Source organism: Cydia strobilella, chromosome 18 (genome assembly GCF_947568885.1).
Source record: "Cydia strobilella chromosome 18, ilCydStro3.1, whole genome shotgun sequence".
NCBI classification, from domain to species: Eukaryota; Metazoa; Arthropoda; class Insecta; order Lepidoptera; family Tortricidae; genus Cydia; species Cydia strobilella.
The window spans coordinates 5,027,851-5,049,534 of NC_086058.1; the positions used below are offsets into that span (position 1 = coordinate 5,027,851).

The 21,684-nt window shown below is 38.9% G+C and overlaps 1 protein-coding gene, 1 long non-coding RNA gene and 1 other non-coding gene across 4 annotated transcripts in view; all 3 read left to right on the forward strand.

The window, feature by feature from the left end:
* Positions 1 to 21,684, forward strand: part of LOC134749449 (uncharacterized) — a 604,512-nt gene that overhangs the window by 178,484 nt on the left and 404,344 nt on the right. The window lies entirely within an intron of this gene.
* The window catches only part of LOC134749415 (probable beta-hexosaminidase fdl), a 167,261-nt gene that overhangs the window by 138,533 nt on the left and 7,044 nt on the right, over positions 1 to 21,684 (forward strand). The window contains exon 4 of the mRNA XM_063684339.1: positions 21,380 to 21,563. Within this exon, the coding sequence (XP_063540409.1) occupies positions 21,391 to 21,563 (173 nt within the window). The 5' untranslated portion in view covers positions 21,380 to 21,390. The remainder of the gene's footprint in view (positions 1 to 21,379; positions 21,564 to 21,684) is intronic.
* On the forward strand, positions 19,407 to 19,478 carry Trnav-aac (transfer RNA valine (anticodon AAC)). Its single transcript has one exon. It is a non-coding gene; the product is annotated as a tRNA-Val (tRNA).

Consider the following 21,684-nt stretch of genomic DNA (forward strand, 5'->3'; position numbering starts at 1 on the left):
ATTAATTTATCTAACATAAATCCATATTTGTAGTATTTCTTATTATCAAATATGGTTGGTATAGCCTGTTTGTGTATTATATTCTAAATTTAGAAACCATTAGAACAGCGTATCCATGACACAAAGCAAAAGAGCACAACACGTGGCTAACTATTAAAGTGATCGATGTCTTTAAATAATATATGTATGGGCAGACACATCGGTTGGGCCACGTGGCCCACAGGTGGGCACCACCTTATCTAAAGGTCCTATGTCCAACACAATTGCGTACGTCTTACTAGAATCAAAGGAATTCGATCCTTCTATAGCAGCATACGAGTACAGCAAAAATCGAAATAAGAAGATAGTCTATGTCCATCTCCATCGCTCTTACATGCGAGTGATAGGGACGCAGCCAATTTTACGAATTTCGATGTTGTCAGTCAGTAGCCCCTGAGATGCACGCCGCTGTGCAGAGTTGCTATTTAAAAATGTAATGTAACGCTTGTATTGAAAGTTCAAATTCCTTTGAGTGCAGTATGAAGCGCCACGGGTTCAACCGCTTGATGTGAGTCGTACACATAAGTGACTGTTCGTAAAGCTTATTTCAACAAGGTAAGGTCTATTTTAGATTGAAAATTCGGGCTAAGGTACCTACCATTTAGTCTATAGCAATACAAAAATGCTACTTAATGCGTCTTCATGCTATGACAACCTTTCACAATAAGGCACTTACTACCTTCTTGGATAAACTCCATTAATTAAAACGTGACGTCTTTTTTGACATAGTTTCCGACTTCGCAGCAATATCGATTCTTGGCTGCGGAATAAAAGTACTGTGAAAGTTTTAACTTAAATGTGAATAAGTTACATTTTAAAGTCACCCAGTTAACCGGGTCACCTTTTTCTTGCTACATTACTGGGTTTATTTTTAGTGTTTCGTATCCGAAGGGTGTACGAAACTACTCTTTAAGCTCAAATTCTTTGGATTCTAATGAGGTGCGCCTACTTACTTACTTTACTCCGTTGGCTCAGTGACCCAAAATGAGACTTGGCCTCCGACACTAGACAGCGCCACTTTTCTCGGTTCTGCGCTTCTTCGCGCCTCCCCTGCTGATTTGATCTCAATTACGATAATAATAATAAGCAAAACGAGATACGTTTTTTGTTTATAACAATTTTGTTAAAAATAATTAACTTTTTTACTTATAGACCATTACTCCCCTTTATTTGGCAATTTTTTATTTATTTATTATTATTCGGAGATCCAACAGCTGTTAACATGTCTATAGGTTTTATAAATATGATACAAAAAGCCAATTACAGGTTATTAACAAAAACAACTGGTGGTTAGCACTATTGCACGATTGCAGCCCTAGCTTCATTATAGAAAGTTTATGAAAACAACTTCAGACAACAGTCAACCAAACTTCGCCTACTACGCCGTTTTTTTTATGCCTTTTCTGGTGTAGTAAGGTTCATGGTATATTAACACATTTCAAAGAGATAAGACTTAACATGTGTAAGTCACAGAAAAGTTTATTATTAGCGGTAAGGCATGCCATAGGCGAAGATTGGGAAAAACACCCATACTTCGCCTTTTGCTTATAGGGGGCCATTTATTACCAAGTTAACCAATGAAATTCAAAGCTTTAATGATATATGTTTTTATATTTATTTTATATTTTGTAGTATGTAATGTTTGACGATCATGATAAGAAGATTTTGACGAATTTTGACATTGATGCAAATTTATAGTGTAATTTTTATCCTGAAACAAATCAATCTAAATCTAAATTTATATACTGATAGTCAAGAGTACTAAAAACATTTTTTTTCCATAACGGACTAAAATGCTTTCAGATTTGACAGATTGTTTGGGAAAAGTGTCAAAACCCAGGCGAAGATACGAAACACGACAGTACTTAATATAAATCCTGAGGGATGACAATCACGTGACGATAAGGATATTACTAAAGAATGTGAAGGAAAGTATTTAGGAGGAAAGGGAGACTGAAGAAAAGGTAGACGGACAGGGTGAGAGATGATATGAATCGAACACAGATGAGATAACGGGCGACAAAGAAGTATGGGAGAAAAAGCCATGCTGCGCCGACCCCAAATGAATGGGATAAGGGCAAGCGAATATTGTTGGTAACATAAATCCTGTGTTAAAATAGTAGTCAGTTTTTTTAATAAACCACCCTTTAAGTTGTGGGCGTTGGCGAATATAAAAATAGGTACACTAGACGTAACAGTTCAACGACCTTTGAACCTGAGACATGCACTTAAAACCCGTTAACTGAATACATTGGAAGGAGCCATGACGGCCCCTGGGGGAGCCTCACTATGTAAACTAATATACCATTTCTGTCAGTACTTGCCAAGTTGCGACACTTTATACTAAATATCACAGATCTAAAATGTAGGTACAAGATTGCCTATCAAATACCAAAAGTGCGACCAAACTATTAAGAATAATATCAAGTGTCATAGGAAGTATTGAATTCTAAAATCCGCACGGACGTCAAATGGTTTACAGCTCCAGTAAGATTTTTTGAAAATGTAACCCTTAAGAGGAAAGGGGACGGCCGCTTCTCAATATAAACGTATCCCCATTTTCCTCCCTGGAGTCTTGATATTGACATTACGGAAAATATTTTTGCATAATTTGATGTATAAATACCATAGCTATGCCCCTACGTTTGATTTTTTTCGATTTTTTGGTTATTGTAAAAATTAGGAGCGAAAAACAGATTTCGTACAATTTTTTAAATCCAGAGAGGAAAATGAGGACTACGTTTGTATGAAAAGGCGATTACGCACGGGTCTACTTTCGTCTTAAGTGGGTGAAAATGTATTTGAAAGTTTTAACGACTTCTGCGCGGACGAAGTCGCCGGTGAAACCAAGTATACGTAAGTAAAGTCAGCTGCAGAGATAACTGACCCCACCTGCATAGAAATGTGTATGCAGGGGGGGTCTCTGCTCTGCAGTGACTGTACATCTAAATATTGTCTTAGTTGAAGATGTTTACTTGCCTACTGTATTCATGTCGATCTTAATATACATTGTCACAGGGCGGACACGCTATACATCAAAAAACCGGCCAAGTGCGAGTCGGGCTCGCCCACCGAGGGTTCCGTACTTTTTAGTATTTGTTGTTATAGCGGCAACAGAAATACATCATCTGTAAAAATTTCAAGTGTCTAGCTATCACGGTTCATGAGATACAGCCTGGTGACAGACAGACAGACGGACAGCGGAGTCTTAGTAATAGGGTCCCGTTTTTACCCTTTGGGTACGGAACCCTAAAAATCACTTGCGTTTCTATGTGTAAACGGCACGACACGCGGCATCCGTAATTGTGTGAGTAGTTGCTTAAAAACAGTACTGAGCGGTCGGCAAAAGGTCGTCAATCTGCTGTCGCGGGGCAAGATAATTCGAATCGGGGCGGGGCGGTGCGTGGCCGTTCTCTATGATAATACTATTACTTATTCTGTGACATTGTCATAGGTAATCGTTGTAAAGTAAGGACGTATGTTAATTAACTAATTATAATACGGCTTTAGGTTAATTATCTAATTATAATACGGCTTTGCGTAAATTGACCGAAGCCATACCTAGTACTCTGTCTTCGAACGATCTACTTTAATATTGTATAACGAGCGCCGGCTAAATGTGTCATTCGATAGACATTATATTATAGGCATTCTTACTTACTTTCAGACCAATATATTGAAAAAACGTCTTTAGGTGGAGGTTCCATTTAACAGACCGTTACTATGTGATGTTTTACTCGTACTTATTGATTCACATATCGATTTTATTAGCCGAATGAACTATCCGAGACTGACCTCAAGGTGGTACAGATACCACATTGTGGCCAGTCTCGGATAGTTCTCGAATACCTAACCACTTCACGTAGGTACTTATTTATATTTAGTTTATGGTATCATGTTTTATCTTCTTCATCTCAGAGCGACGTTTCGTGTTCAACATAAAAGGGAATCAAATAACTTCTTCTCAGGGCAAAAAAAAACTTATAACAAACCAAAACTGTCGAGTGCCGAAAACTAGAGTGAAATAATTGACTCCTGCTTCACCTTAGGAAACTTGAAATTTCTTTTGTGTGTGTGTGTAAAAAACTAAGTATAATTTTTAATATTATAGACATTTAATATTATTCGCAAACACGAAATGCAGTGTGACTACATCAACCTTTTATATACCTATGTGTTTTAACTCGAATGCATTATATTACAAAATTTACGCTAAATATCATTCAGTAATTACTATTAGTCAATCTTAGGGTCAAGGGTGACTTCACATGCAAAGATCTCACTTAAATGTGTACTTACCTATTGTTTTAGTATTGAATCGAATTTTGTTGTCTCTAGAATTACCTAAATCAAATTCAATAGATTTAAAATCAAACAACATCCTAAGAACATAAATATTCTAAATACTCTCAAGAAAACACTAAGTATTAAATTATATAGGTAGGATAAGTCCGATCAATGTGTACACTGCATATTTGCAAATGCAAAACTTAATCATCTTTATTATCTGGTCCTGTTTTCGTAAACACCCGTGTAAGTGTGATTGCTTACGGCAAATATGATGAGATTCAGATAAAGGCGACAGAGCGAAACAGAAATCTGATTTTAATATAGATAAAGATATTTAGCACAGTGAGTCCATTATACTTGCGTAGAATGCGTAGGTAAGTTAAGGCGTAAATAGAAGTAAAGAAATGATATTATTATCATGGCATAGTGTAGTGCATTATTATGTTTTCTTACATACCTATTATAATAACCATAATTTAACCTTTTCGACGCTGTTTCGAACACAAAAGCTGTCACTCGGACGCCACGTCACCGAAGTGTCATAACTGAAATTGAACTTTATGCACATGCACGTAGGTCTATGTTGCTCTGTCGTCTGTGACGGATTAATCCGTCTTTCGCGTTGGACCTGCGGGGCCGATATATCCGTCATTGGCGTCCAAAAGGTTAACGGCATCCAAGCCTAGTTGGTATAAGTGACCTGTATACGAAGCTGAAGGTGGATTGGAATGCCGGTAAAGACATTTATTTATTTGTGTGTTCATCAAGAAATTTTGGTTCCTGAGCTGTTTCTAATTTCTATCTAAGTATTTAACTAACATACCCACAACACAAGCCTTAAAGGGACTACGAGAAGGTTGATTTGTGTGAGATTGTGTCATAATATTTATTTAAAATCATCCATAATAGCTATTTATGCAACAAGTGCGGAAACCATCTTTACGCACGTGTATCATACAATGTTTTACTATGTATTGTGCGAGTAAATAAAATAACATATCATGGCAAATAAGTTTAGTTATTAAAAAATTGAAAACAAAAAGCACTAGTGCGGGAAAGTGCTCTTTTCCGCACTAGTGCGAGAAAGTAGCACCATATGTACTGTAAAAAAAAATTAAAACAAAAAGCACTAGTGCGGAAAAGTAGTACTTTCCGCATGATATGGCTCCGTAGGAAACTCACTTTTCGAGCACATGCATTGTAATAGTTATTTACGATACAAGTGCGAAAAAGAGGAAATTCGAAACGAGTGGCGATAAATTAAAACACGACCGCAGGGAGTGTTTTAAAATCGACACGAGTTGCGAATTAACTATTCGCACGTGTATCGTACAACGTTTTACAGTACATATGGCCCTTTAAACTTTCGACATATGCACGAAAAGTGCTCTTTTACGCACTAGTGCGAGAAAGTGGCACCATATGTACTGTAAAAAATGTAAACTAACACGGGACTTAATCGCGTAAAAGTTACGTCAAATAAATAAGTCTGCGGTAGCCGCACATTTGCTACAGTCGGGACCAAACCACTGGATTGAACTCCATAATCCCAAAGTCCTCTCAACGAAACGTCTTTACTACAGCAGGAAAGTACGCGAAGCAATTGAAATCAGAAAACATCGAAATTTTAATCGGAATGAGGGACAGGCGATTTCGTATTAGTGGAATCCAGTGATTAGCAAATGTAAGGATGAGAAACCCATCACATACCATCGGATGTCGTGAGTGTTGGGTGTAGGCAAAGTGACAACCCTAGCGTACAAGTGAATAATCAAGATCAAGTGCGGGTAGTTCGCAAAACCCGCGCAGCAGATGTTGATACAATTCCTCGCCAGTCTGCCTGTGACCACGAACGTAACGTCACATCCTAAACGTCAGGCCATAAATAAACGTAAGTTTTACGCGATTAAGTAGTTTTAAAATTATGAGTGAAAATCGTGTTAGTTTAAATCAATATCTTGACGCTTATTCTAATTGTACTAGTAACTGGTATGAATACTGATAATAGTGACATTCTTCAACCAGAAATGTCACTGTTGATAGCTGACAGAAAAAACAAATACAATGGGTTATTACATTTAGAATACATACATATTTGGATATTTGTGCTTCATACTCGTATATTCAAAGGTGTTAGGTGTTTCAGTTTCCTTCAACTATTCGAAACTACTTTATACTTAGTAACTAAGGGAACTAAAAACGAATTAATTAAACTGAACAGTAGCAGTCTAATTTAAGTTTCATACCGATGAACTGAACTTCTCCGGTACTTGTCATACATTTTTAATGCCACCTAGCGGCGTTTTTAGCGACCTGTAGCGCTGAAAGTAATGTTGAGAGATCTCGTCTTAAGTCTGATTTTACCGAGGTACTTTACTTGGTAACAATTTCAATAGAAACATTATAGCTCGAATATAAGTATCAATAAACTTCTTCCAGTCCTATTGTCAAATTCTATTCAAATATTAATAAATACATAGCCATGTTGTATCTAAGTAGACCTACTGCAATTCATATTCATCTAGGTGAACACCGTTTCACGTGGTTTCACGAAACTTAAAATTTTACAATACTCGTTGTTTTCTCGTTCATTTGATATTTACCAGTTGCTTGGTAAACAAAAATATCGTAGGGAAACTAGCATACCTAGATCTACGATGAAATTTAAAGTTGTTATCGTTATGACTAGCCCAAACGTTTTACAATGAGAGGAGGCCTGTGCCCAGAATTTGGACGTACATTAAATATATAAGCCGACTATGATAATTATGAATATTTGCTCGGAAAACATATAAAAACTCAAAAACGCGCATTTTCCCAGAGATAAGACCTAGCTATTACATATTATTTATTTACATACAAGATACAGTGGTACTACGTAAACGAAATTAATAACTAGCTTAAATCTAAAATAGGCCCTTGAGGCATTGTACCAAGGATGCTGGCGGCATTTCCCCGCTGTATCGCAATGCTGATACGTTGTGCGAGAAAGCCGCCAGCTCTTCGGTCACCAGTTACGTCAACCAGACGCTTCGCTTCAGACCTAGCTAGATCGATTTTTCGCCCCCGACAACCCCCATATAGCAAATTTTATCGAAATCGTTAGAGCCGTTTCCGAGATCCCCGAAATATATAAATATATATAGAAAGATAGATATATACAAGAATTGCTCGTTTAAAGGTATAAGATAAGATAAGGATGTAGGCGCATTTCAATATTAAAAATAAATATTATATTCATTTGATATTAAATTATGATAAAACCTGACCAGTAATATATGATCATTGTCAAAAGGGCGCTGTTATTCTCATGGTGACAGTTCAGTATAGTATGAAAAAATTAGTTCAAGTAAAATTCCGCAACATGTCGCGTGATCAATATATTCCTGGTCAGGCTTTACATTGTAACGAATATAAATTAATATTTAGGTATTCAATTACAAAAATAGAACATTTTGCCGTAGTTAGTACAAGGCTGTTCAGTTTGATGACGTCATTATACAAATTGAAATGTTGTTACTTGTTGTGTACGTATATTTATGTGCCTAAACCTTCTATAGAAGTCTATTAGTCTCGATTTCGTTGTAGCGCAATTTAAAAACGATTAAAATTTACACTTTATTTGTTTAAAGCAGGTTTAAAGTGTTTAATTAACTACCTTGTGACCTACTAACCTTGTGAGCACATAGGACTAGTTAACACATTAAATTCCGTCCCTCCTCAACATCGTCTTAAAGAGTAAATAAATGATAGTCTATCGATCATGTCATTCATGTCACACGTACCTTACCCACAGAAACCACGAGGGCCATTCTTACAACAGTCGCCGACTATTGTCTTTCATTATTAATGTTGGACAAGCATTGGCGAGAAACAACATGTTGCTACGATAGCTGCACTTAAATATGAAAATTTTCTTTAGGCCTGACCACACTAGCATTGATGAGTTGGAAGTAGATATAAATCTCAATGCATCCAATTTTTTTACCTATTTACAGAAGGAACACTGATTGTACTAACATATATATTTATATATATGTGGGTACAATCAGATAGGTATTTTAACACACAGACGAGAGAGAGAGACGAGGGTGAGAGAGTTTTAGAGACGCTTGGTTCTAGTGCACAGTTTTTTTTTATCAGGGTGAAACTTACTCTAACAGAATGCAATCCATCGAACATTACAAAAGACGGCGCGAAATCTAAATTAATTTTACTAATGCGCTAGCTTCTCTTCGCCAAGGATTTTCTTTATAACACTGCAGCGATGCTACACGGGTGATTTTGATTTTGGCGAGCAATTTAAGGTTACATTCAGGCGGCGACTGCAGCAGCGTCACTGTTGCAATGTTACTACTGCAGTAGCCTCCGGTAGCCGTTCAAGACTGTAACACTCTTACGGTAGATGGCGCTAGGGTGCCTCCCGAAAGGCCCATATGGTGGAAATATTTGCTGTCCATGGATGAGGGTTTGGTAGCTCAGATGGCACCTAAAGGTTGTCTGGAAGAGATCGCCTTTTAGCGATAAGACCGCATGTTGTTTACCTCTTCTTAATTTTCTGTGTTCTTTGTATTGTTTTCTGTATTGAGGTGTGCAATAAAGAGTATTTGTACGTAAAGACCGTAACATAAAGAGAGAACGAAGCCCTCTTACGCGGATACCTACAACGCGTCTGTCCAACTCCAAAACCCCAAAGGCCAACGCCTGCAAAAAAAGACCAAGTACGGCCTGGCCAGCCACATTCGGACCCATAATAATCCGTAATTGCTGAGTTCACCGTCATCGAAACCGATGAGCACTGGGGCCAGTGGTCGTGAGTTCAAGTATCAACCAATACAGTAAAATTTTCCACTTTTTATTCTAAGCATAATAGCATCGTTCGCAGACGTTTCTGCTTGATACAAAATTAAGTTACTAATGCAGCTTTAAAGCTCGCAGTGTCACTGGTAATCTTCTTGATAATGAGTGACAGGTTGAACACTCTGAACGCGGCAGTAATAATGTAGCTTTTTAATTTAGTGAAGGTCATGAACTTCATACTACGGTACGGTACGGTCGGTACAGTACGGTACGGTACGGTACGGTACGGTCCGGTACGTTCAGGTACGGTCCGGTACGGTCGGTACGGTACGGTCCGGTACGGTACGGTCCGTTCCGGTCCGGTCCGGTCTTGTTCTCGTCTCGTCTCGTCTCATATCGTATCGTATCGTATCTTATCGTATCGTACATATTATAATACTTTTTTTTCTGTTTATTCTGTGTAATTCGAAATACATTTTAACCTTTAATATAATATAATTTTCTCACTACTGAGGTGAAAAATTATGTGTGCAACACGAGAGCAAAGTTATTTTACATCTCGTGTTTTTGACTCCCCCGCTACGCTCAAGATTCTACCTTAGAATCTTTCGCTTTCTCGGGACTCAAAATAAACACTCGCAAGAAAAACCCCTCTCTTGTTGCACAAATAACTAAAGGAAGTTGACAGTCTTCACTCGCGTCAACGCTGCAGCAGTAATATTGCAATACTGCTGCAATTTTCTTCCGAATGTAGGTAACCCTTGATTAGCGCCATTTTTCACCGACTTCAAAATTTCAAAAGGAGTAGGTTCTTTTATCCAGTTTCACCTGTCCCGTTGTATAATATCTGTCAAATCTTGCAAGTTAAATTTGACCAACTTCCCGGTTTCCGATGAAGCTGAAAATTTGCATACATATGTAAGTCGGACGTCAATGCAATATTATGGTACCATCAAGCTGACCTGATGATGGAGACAGGAGGTGGCGATAGGAACTCTGTGATAAAACTAAAAATACAACGCAACCTATTTGATTTTAATAACAAAACTTCCGTGAGACACAGACATATTAAATATAAGTTTGCAACCTATTTGTTTGGGTTTGTTAAGAGTGTCTCGTGTATTAGTTCCCTGAAGAAAAGTAGTCTGCGATAAAAGCTTGTACCAAAAAATAACTTTTCTAAAAACATATTTATTTGATTTAAACTTTCACGATTTTTACTCATTATTATTTACAACGACGGGACTTAATCGCGTAAAATAAGTATTAAATTCACCTCCGACGTTTCCCCGATGTAGGAACTACCACAACTGCAATCGATCTTATAAACGCCAGGTGACTGGAACGGGATAACGTCCTTCGGTGACCTCAGGTTTCCTGCAATTTTGGATAAAGTTCACCGAAGGACGTTATCCCGTTCCAGTCACCTGGCGTTTATAAGATCGATTGCAGTTGTGGTAGTTCCTACATCGGGGTAACGAAACGTACCATTGCGGAGCGAGTTAAGGAACATATCGCAGCTGTCAAGAACCGTCAGGTGAACAAGTCTGCTGTTGCTGAGCATTTACTAGAGTCAGGGCCAAACCACTGGATTGAGCTTCAAAACCCTAGAATACTTTCTACAGATCGTGGGTTTTATAGTAGAAAAATCCGTGAAGCCATTGAAATCAAGAAACATAGAAATTTCAATCGAGACAAAGGTTTTAAGATCTCATCCACATGGAACCCAGTCATTAGTAAGTGTAAGCGAAACCAAATATCGAAAGTTGAAAAATCGAATATTGTGAGTGTTGTGTGTCGACCCGGTAACATCCCTAGTGCGCAAAACGTTCAAGTTAATAAACAAGACCAAGTGCGGGTAGTTCGAAAAACTCGCGCGCCTAGAAGATGTTGATGTCAACTTTAGCCAGTCTTCTCCGAGACCACGGGGACAACGCCGTCCTCGAAACGTCGGAGGTGAATTTAATACTTATTTTACGCGATTAAGTCCCGTCGTTGTAAATAATAACATATTTATTTAATTGAATCCTTTAATTAGTTTAAGTAGCTCAGAATCGCCCATTTACCTACACGATGCCGCATAAATATTGCACCATCACGTCACTGGCTGGGAACTTGCCAGTTGTGCATACTTTATAGGGCCCTGCTAACTTTCCAGTTCAGCCAGGTATTCAAGAATGGGGTATACCTAAACTTCTTTGTTATACCTGTTTTCAATATTTTTTGCCTTTGTTGCATTGTACGGTCCTAAAGAGAGCATACCTAATAATATAAAGTAGGTATGGAAAATTAATTAACTTTTCGGACATTCTTCATACACGTTCCCTATGCTGGCCATGAACCTTTCTCTCATAGACGGGGATAGATAATTTATAAAATTGATACGCTGGCGTCGCTGGCCCAAAGTGCGTTTTGGAAGACCTATATAATTATTCGCTATACATTTTTGTTACGTTTAGATATTTGCAGGGTTCTTTACGATGGTTTATCCTTTGTCGAATAGCTAAATTAGCTATCTATCTACCATCTGCTTACATTAAAGTCATAAATATTACACAGACAAATTTGTCTCTATCTTTCTGACCTGAGTTGTAAAACTGTCGGGCAAGCGTCTGCAGTCAGGACTCCATTCCAATAATCAAATTCAATAGCACTACGTACGGAAAATTATCCTTTTAAACCGCATAATGGCCATATTATATTCCCATTATTCAGATCGTGCCGGCCCTTAGCCAAGATATCGTTTGCGCTCGCACCGTCCTATGCCTAAAGCAGCAAAGTGTATTTTAGTTTGTTTAATATAGTTTAAAATTTGTCGAGTGCATTGGAGGGTCGACAATCAAATATGCAAGTTCGCAGCCGCGAACCCACTTAAACCAATTGCAAAGGTTGAACTGAACGGTATCTTGCTGCTGAATATGGATCCGTCGTATTAATGCTTTGCCTAGATTTAATAGAAGTCGCGTGAAGGAAAAATTGCATTATGCATGTAAGAGTTTTATGTTGCTTGTTAGCTGTCTGTATTGATTGAAAGAAGTCGTTATAATTCCTTGGGATGTTCTTAAATATGAAATAGTTAGAATCACTTATTTCTAGTTAAAATAAGGTGTTTTCTGGTGTTACATTAGCTATTATATTTATTTTACCATAACGACATTCTCAAATCTTAATTCATTATCATCTTCCTCACGTTATTCCGGCATTTTTAGCCACGGCTCATGGGAGCCTAGAGTCCGCTTGGCAACTAATCCCAAGAATTGGCGTAGGCACTAATTTTTACGAAAGCTACTGCCATCTGACCTTCCAACCCTTAGACCTGGAAGCGACTGGCAAATATTATAATTTCGTTCATAAGTGCCGAAAACTCATTGGTACGAGCCGGGGTTTGAACCCGCGACCTCCTTATTCGAAGTCGCGGGCTCTTACCTAGACCACCAGCGCTTTTTTATCTTAATTCTATCTATAATTATAATTATTTATTATTATTATAATATAAATACTAACCTCACACTCATGTACACACACACACACACACACACACTCTTGGTCATTGGTCTTGGTCATTGGTTCATTGTACACTCCTGGTTCTAGTGCACAGTTTTTTTTCATCAGGGTGAAACTTACTCTAAGCAAAATTAGTCTCTTCAAGTTTGCTTTTTAGTTATTGACTTATCAGCTTCCAAAAAAGTCGCATTAGAAACAAGACCAAGCCCCCCGCAGTGGATTAAAAAAATATCCAGCAAGTATTGTCTCAAGCTGTACATAATTTGGGATTTTTAATATTTGGGAGCTATATGATTGTCAAATTCTTGTCTCATTTCTGTTTTGTTCTCATTATATTATAACACCTAATAAGCCCCAAGCTTATTACTCGTCAAGATTTAGCAGGACTTTTCCATCATTCTAAGCACAACGTGTAATAAAGCATGCGATAATTTTTCATAAGCGCGACTTCAGAATAAATTGGCGGTCTTAATGAAAGCTATGTCTGCCTCTTCTCGAGACCGGACAGATAAAAGATTCAACCTGTTTCGCGTATTTACCACACAAGACACAGTGTTCGGAGTGTAGTAGGTATGCGCTTGCTTTCCTAACTTAGAAGCAGCGAAATGTGATTTATAAACTTATGATTTAAAATCTAAGGTGGTCGAAGGGAAGGATAATTAAGGCTAAATGACGGGTCTCAATTGGGAAAGCGTATCAAGTGAGATAAAAAAATTATGAAAACAAAAGGACAAGTGTAAAATGCCGTGTTACGCGGGAAATCATATTAAGCGCTCTGAGAACGTAAAAAACTGGACTAGTGCGAGTCGGACTCGCCCACCGAGGGTTCCGTACTTAGTATTTGTTGTTATAGCGACAAATACATCATCTGTGAAAAATTCAACTTTCTAGCTATCGCGGTTCATGAGATACAGCCTGGTGACAGACAGACGGACAGACAGACAGACAGACACATGGACAGAGGAGTCTTAGTAATAGGGTCCCGTTTTTACCCTTTGGGTGCGGAATCCTAAAAAGCATTAAAAGCAGTTCTCTAATAAATGTAAGAAGTTTGTAAGTGGCGAATGTTTTACCAGCTCAAAAAACGGCCAAACAAATTATTTATTTGCAGAAAAAGGGCATTTAATTGTATCCAACTGTCTACATAACATACAGTATGCAAGTTCAATGACAAAAGAAATACTGTGGAGAGCTTTCTTTGCAGGCAACATGTCTTTTCCTGCAAAGAAAGATATTTCTGCAGCTGACTAGCCAAAAAACAAACAAACTACCTAACGAGCATTGCAATCAATTCCCAAGTTCGGAAATAAAGTTAAAAGGTTCTCCCAAACACATTCAGTGGCACAGTAATAAAGGAAGACGGAGTGACCTAAAAGCTAGCTTTTAGCTCGTCTCACTTTACAAATAGATTGCCGATGCACGGTATAGAGTAAAAGCACACTGATATTAGGTGAGATAGGTAAAGAGAGACTTTATTTTCCGGTGAGAATAAAGTAACAGTCGTCAGCGTCATATAATAATACTACATTTCATTTATATGCTTTGTCTGAGTAAAATTAAGTAAAAATTCGACTCGATACGATAATACTTAGGTAAGTACTTTTATTTTGTAAGCACTAGACATGTCTTTACTCTTAAAACATGTAAGCGTACTTCAACGTGACAGTGCACTTATAAAACAATTATCTAAATGCATCGTGCATTTGTTTTAACGCATATCTTTTTGTGGCGTATGTACGCACACATTATGGTATGTTATTATGTACCTAACTCTGTTGTATCTATCTGTTTAAAATTATTTTCCTTCAGTCAAGATAGGTACATAATAAGGGCTACCAAACTGTGTTTTCACGCTCTTCTATAAATATTGATATTACTGATGATTTGTCAAGTTTTGCTACTTATACTTATAGTATTCACAGAAAAATAGTTCAAGTGGACTATAGTATGACCACTTCGCAATAAAGCGCATGTGCACAGCAACCAACATAAAGACATGCGGAGACAAAAAAGACGAACTATTTCAAGATACCGTTATGTAATGTACCATGGCACCGACAAAAGTGACTCCATTGCCTTTTGTTAATTTAATTTACAGTACATATGGTGCTACTTTGTCGCACTAGTGGGTAAAAGAGCACTTTTCGTGCATATGTCGAAAGTTTAAGAGCCCGGTTACGATTTTAGTCGCAAAAATGTAAAGTTGATAGATTTCTTCTGTGAAATTGTACACCTTTTGTTACCTAATTGAAATAACAAGTACTGGTTTCTATTAGCACGACTTCTTATCTCTAGGTTTATCAGATCATTTTATTGAAAAAAGGCTTACTAAATTAGTAATGAATTTTTTTCTGATGGACGTTTAGGTAAACGCGTGTAAAGCACTGACTTTGATGCTCTTATTTGTAAATTTCGTAAAGTTTGGACTGCTAAAAATGGTAAATTTGTGTAACACATATTCTGTACTCTAGGTTTATCAGATTACATTGTTGTTATATGACTTAGAGTTCGAGGAAATGAAAGTTAAACGAATTCAATTTTCTCCAGAAATGACCTCAAAACAAGTGACAATTTCTCCGAAAATCTACTTATTTTCGACGTAGATTGCATACTCAAATAATCTGCAATGTTTACTTAAACTGTTGCTGTACTTCATTTTAATTAAATTGCAACTTTTATTTTCTGACGATTTTTTAAAAACTTCCCCTTTTTCTGGCATAACATCGGTGACACGCGCTCGCGGCCTCAGTCCCGCGCGGGAGCTGGTAGAGGCAGGACGTTTGTTGATCGGCTCCGCACGTTGCATCGACGACGACGAAGTTATTTATCATTGTGTGCGTCGCTCGCCGTGTAAAAAGTTATATTTGTTTGCGTGTTTGGCTGTACTGTGTGCGTGTAAACTGCGACCAGAAACTTTAATCCTTGGGTTGTAAGTACTTGTTTATTACGCCTTCAAAAAAAAGGAGGTTCTCAGTTTGACCCGTATGTTTGTACGTATATGTATGTATGTTTGTTCGCGATTATCTCGCATTTGGCTGAACCGATTTTGATGCGGTTTTTAGAAAAGTGTTTGTTACATTCTGGAGAAGGTTTTAGTATACATAGAGCTAAGCTGATGCTGAACCCTGGCTGTACCTAGTGGAACGCAGGTTTAGTGCAACATAGGCAAACGCTGTTTTGGTCTGTCTTGATGAGCAATTAGGAGAGCAGTACCCAAGATGGAGCTGATGCTGAACCCTGGCTGTACCTAGTGGAAATCAGGTTTCGTGCAACATAGGCACACGCTGTTTTGGTCTTCCGACACGTCTTGATGAGCACTTGGGAGAGCAGTACCCAAGATTGAGCTGATGCTGAACCCTGGCTGTACCTAATGGAACGCAGGTTTGGTGCAACATAGGCACACGCTGTTTTGGTCTTCCGACACGTCTTGATGAGCAATTAGGAGAGCAGTACCCAAGATGGAGCTGATGCTGAACCCTGGCTGTACCTAGTGGAAATCAGGTTTCGTGCAACATAGGCACACGCTGTTTTGGTTATTCGACACGTCTTGATGAGCAATTGGGAGAGCAGTACCCAAGATGGAGCTGATGCTGAACCCTGGCTGTACCTAGTGGAAATCAGGTTTCGTGCAACATAGGCACACGCTGTTTTGGTTATTCGACACGTCTTGATGAGCAATTAGGAGAGCAGTACCCAAGATGGAGCTGATGCTGAACCCTGGCTGTACCTAGTGGAACGCAGGTTTGGTGCAACATAGGCACACGCTGTTTTGGTCTTCCGACACGTCTTGATGAGCAATTAGGAGAGCAGTACCCAAGATGGAGCTGATGCTGAACCCTGGCTGTACCTAGTGGAAATCAGGTTTCGTGCAACATAGGCACACGCTGTTTTGGTTATTCGACACGTCTTGATGAGCAATTAGGAGAGCAGTACTCAAGATGGAGCTGATGCTGAACCCTGGCTGTACCTAGTGGAACTCAGGTTTCGTGCAACATAGGCACACGCTGTTTTGGTCCTCCGACACGTCTTGATGAACACTTGGGAGAGCAGTACCCAAGATAGAGCTGATGCTGAACCCTGGCTGTACCTAGTGGAACTCAGGTTTGGTGCAATATAGGCACACGCTGTTTTGGTCTTCTGACACGTCTTGATGAGCAAATGGGAGAGCAGTACCCAAGATAGAGCTGATGATGAACCCTGGCTGTACTTAGTGAAACTCAGGTTCATTTATTGTTATCAGAACTTCCACCCCCTTTTAACCCCCAGTACCTACTGCATGTTAAACGTGTGGTAGCTCTGGTCAGGTGCCTGCTTCATCTGGCAGCCCACCAGGTGTTCCAGGTCTTGAAGAACTTAACCTGCCTACAGCATACTCTACCAACTTCAGATTAAAAGAGTTTTACCCCTGATCCGATGCGTCCAGCAGTACTCCAGGTGTTCCAGGTTTTGAGCTGTCTCCGTCATACACTACCCACAACACGTTGAGCGAGTGTTACCCACCCTTTGCACTCAGCAGCACTCCAGGTGTTTCAGATCTGGAGCTTTCCCCATCATACACTACCAGCGGCACGTTGAGCGAGTGTTATCCGTTACCCCTGACCCTTTGTACCCAGCAGCACTCCAGGTGTTCCACGTCTGGAGCTTTCCCTATCATACACTACCAGCAGCACGTTGAGCGAGTGTTACCCCTGACTCTTTGCACCCAGAAGCATTCCAGGTGTTCCAGGTCTTGAGCTGTATCCATCGTACACTACACACTACCAGCGGCACGTTGAGCGAGTGTTACCCCTGACCCTTTGCACCCAGCAGCACTTCAGGTGTTCCAGGTCTTGAGTTTTCCCCATCATACTCTACCAGCGGCACGTTGAGCGAGTGTTACCCCTGACCCTTTGCACCCAGAAGCACTCCAGGTGTTCCAGGTCTTGAGCAGTATTCATCGTACAACCAACCACACGTTGAGCGAGTGTTAGAAGAGTGGAGAAGAGAAGAGGATGACTTTGGAAATAAAAATTATTATCACCCTTCCCAACGATTAAGACTATCTCCATAATATCAAATTCCATCCAAATCGGTTTTATTGGATCCCATACAAATTTCCATTACCCCCCCCCCCCCCCCTGCCCCCCGTTTCTGGGGTAAAACCTATCCTATGTCCTTCCCCAGGACTCAAACTATGTCCATATCTCATTTCATCTTAATCGGTTCAGCGTTTATTGATTCCCCATACAAATTTCCACCCCCTTAAAGGGTGAGTTCTTGAATAAAAAGTATTCTATGTCCTTCCCCGGGATTCAAACTATCTGTATACCAAATTTCAACAAAAGGCTAGTTTCCCCTCTGGGTTGGAACGTTGGAAAGTCAGATCGCAGTCGCTTTCGTAAAAACTAGTGCCTACGCCAATGCTTGGGATTAGTTGCCAAGCGGACCCCAGCAGACTTCCATGAGCCGTGGCAAAAAGGCTGGGATAACGCGAGTAAGATGATTATATATATATAAGATATTGCCTTAGTGCAAATCATTATCATCATGCTATATAATTTGTATGTATTATATGAATACATAGGTAAATTGTTAAGAGTAATAAACGATTATATCAAATTTACCGAAAGTTTTATTTTAACCTAATTAAAGTTATAAAGTGACGCATAATGTTGCGAAAGTATCAATATTGTTTAGGCGGTCGCGTTATTTCAAGCAGCGGCCGGCGTTCGGTTACTGTGTAAAAGTCGTATCTTCGCGCGTTTTCAAATCGACTACGGGCTCTTAAAGGGCCATATGTACTGTAAAACGTTGTACGATACACGTGCGAATAGGTAATTCGCAACTCGTGTCGATTTAAAACACTCCCTGCGGTCGTGTTATAATTTATTGTAGTTATACGAGTAAGAACCATTACTGTGATTCTCTGATTTGTTCTGTTAGTTCCAGCATTCCAGCTCCGATCTTCATTTGTGGCCCAAAAATACATATAAATTAAAAACTGAATGAACACGCCAACATTCGGATAGACAGTTGTTTAACCTTTTCCTAACATGATTGTTCTATCTCTGTTAGTCTACCTTACAGGTTATTTTTGTACTGTACGATATGGAATCGGTCTACAAGTGTGACTGACGGATTTAGAAGAGGTATAAAATAGGTCATATATCTACATAGAATTTATGTCGTAGCTTTTTAAAGTTAACGTATCTGATAATTAGAACAATAGACGGAAACCGCTAAGTTAGCTAAGTTAATATGTCTCTCGATAGTTTAAATTCGAATAGACGGTACAGTTTTAATGTGGGTCAAAACGTTTAGGAAAACGTCCTAGTTTTTGACAGCCCCTTTTTCAGACATGTTCACTGTTCAGTAAGTCAGCTCTATTGCTGAGAATTAAGGTTAAATATGAGACATTTGCGTTACTAAGTACACACACATCATACTGAGCGATATAACAGGGTGCAGAGAAGAGCATGGAAATCAAACGCACAAACGTAATACAACATTTCATACAGTGAGTATCATTGTAGCGAGTGTAGCGGATGAAACAACGCGACAAAAGTATCTGCCGCCCTCAAATACTTTTCCAAATAGGTGTATATCCCTACAGTTTTCGGTCAAAAGTATCTGACACAGTCTAGAAACAAATTCACTGGCTTGGGTGGGACTTGAACCCACGACACGACCACCGTGCACCGGATCGCTACGGTATAACACTCTTACGGTTGATGTCGCTGGGGCCTCCCTAAGGCTCATATTATATGGTGGATATATTTGCTGTATTGGGTAAGGTCTTATGGTAGCTCAGATGGAAGAGCACCGGGCTAACGATCCGGTCGTGGGTTCAAATCCCACCCAAGACAGTGGATTTTTTCACTTTTGATTTGTTTCTAAGCTTAATAGCATCGTTCGCAGTCTTTTTTGCTTCATACGAAATTAATTTTATCACAGTCTAGTTGTTCTAAATAAACAGACATGTCTCTTTTTGCTAAGCTAAGAGAATGGTAGATTACTTTTGACGCATAATCTGATACGTTCCTTTTCATGCTGACTGTACCATAACCCCATCCTGCGCTCTATTGCGGACAGGTTTGACTGTCCATACTTGAGGCACTGTGAGTGCATGTTTCTTGCAGCCCATATTTTGTTTAACTTATTAATTTTTATTAGGGATAAGAATTAGCTCCATGCATGAATTTATTTTTATTTTTGGATTCATAATTTATATCGTTGGAACACCGGAAATGATAAAAATACTTTTGTAAACCTTAACATTATTTTATTAAAAAATATTTAAAATGTTGAAAATTTTTGAGCGGTTGAAACGCTCATAATCGTGATGACGTCACACGTTGGGCGGCCCAACTGACGTTTGCTACTAATGACACTAATCTGTCGAACGCGTGACGTCACGTGGCGTTTCGAGCGTTTCGCTCACTAGCTTTTCGCGGGCAAATTTTTGTACTTTTTATTTATAAATTTAAGTAATTAAATGGTAATTTAAAAACGGAAATGCATTTGTAACATAATATAATGGTAACAAACATCCGAATAAAACATATTTCGTTCAAATATAAACTTCATGCATGAGGCTAATTAATATTGTATACTAACAAATTTTATAAGTCATGTTACTTGAAATAAATTTATTTATTATTATTATAACAGTTTTGAATGATTCACAGTTAAATAGTAGAAATTAAATAAAATGGAACTTGTTGCCATGTTTAAATTTTACGTCAAAAATGTGACAGTTACGTATTAAGTGGCGCGCTCAATAATTTTCAACGATTTCTTGTCGGACTATAGTTTCGGCCTTCGGGAGATCGAAAACATTACAAAAGGTAATCACGGTCCATATCCCGGTCGATATGTCTAGTGACTGTACCATGTTTAATCGTAATAGTGATTAGGAATTAGATTCCGCTTGATCCATCTACATTTCTATATTGTTTTCCCGATTGGACAGTAGTGTAACCCGAATGCTTTTGTTTCGGTTAGCAAACAAATAGAGCGTGAGTGAGTAACGATGCCAATTTCGGAGTTGACATTCCATTTAGGCTTGGATTTAGTTGATCGACCGAATCGGGATTGGGGTGAATTAATGAATTATTTACAATCATGAATGGAATTAAATATGTCACTTATAAAGAGACTATGTATTTTGAGCCAAAATTGTGAAAATATTAAAAAAAATAGTTTATGAATTTATTGTTACGGGATTGTGCTAAGTCTGGAGGCCAATTCAATCTTACATTCCGATGTCAAAATGATACCATTTTGTTATGATTTGCCCGTGCGTCTGAATGGGGCCATTAATTTTAAAAGAAACAAAAATCAATGAAACGTCAAACTTAAGGAGATCTATGGTTCTTGTTTGTGGTAAAATGTTGCCAGTGTAAAAACTGATGATAAATATTTTAGAAGATTTGTCTATACCATCCCATTACTGGTGCCACGTCTATCATAGGGGTGTTTACAAGGGCCTGACACTCTTTTATAGAGATAGTCTTATTGCGATTCCTATAAGAGGAAAGAGAAACTAGTGCCATGCTTTGTCCTTATCACCGGCCGGGTAGCATCATAGGTAGGAGGCGATGGCGAAATACCGAAATTTATAAGAGTGAAAGAGAAAAAATCCTATGCTGCCCAAATTTTATATGAATATTCTTTCTCTTACCCCCGGTCGCTTGGTGGCGGGTCTATAACTACATACTATGTCTATGGGTGTTTAGTATACTAAACGTTTTCTATCTCTTTCCAGCCGCAGTGAAGATGTCGTGGGACACGATGAGCCTGCTGGGGGTGGGGCGGCACTTCGCCGGCGTGGGGCGGCTGCGGCGCGCGCTGCTGCTACTCGCTGCTGCCGCCTGCACCGCCGCTGCCTTGCTCTATTGGCGGCAGCAAAGTGATGAGAACACACACAGGCCGCTGCATGCTATGTACACGTTAGTATTATAATTATATATTTTATTAGAGCTAGTTTATTGGAATTAAATTTTACGAACATTTTGAAATATCTCCAGCCAAGGAAAATTATACCTCCACATTATTAAACACATGCGCCGT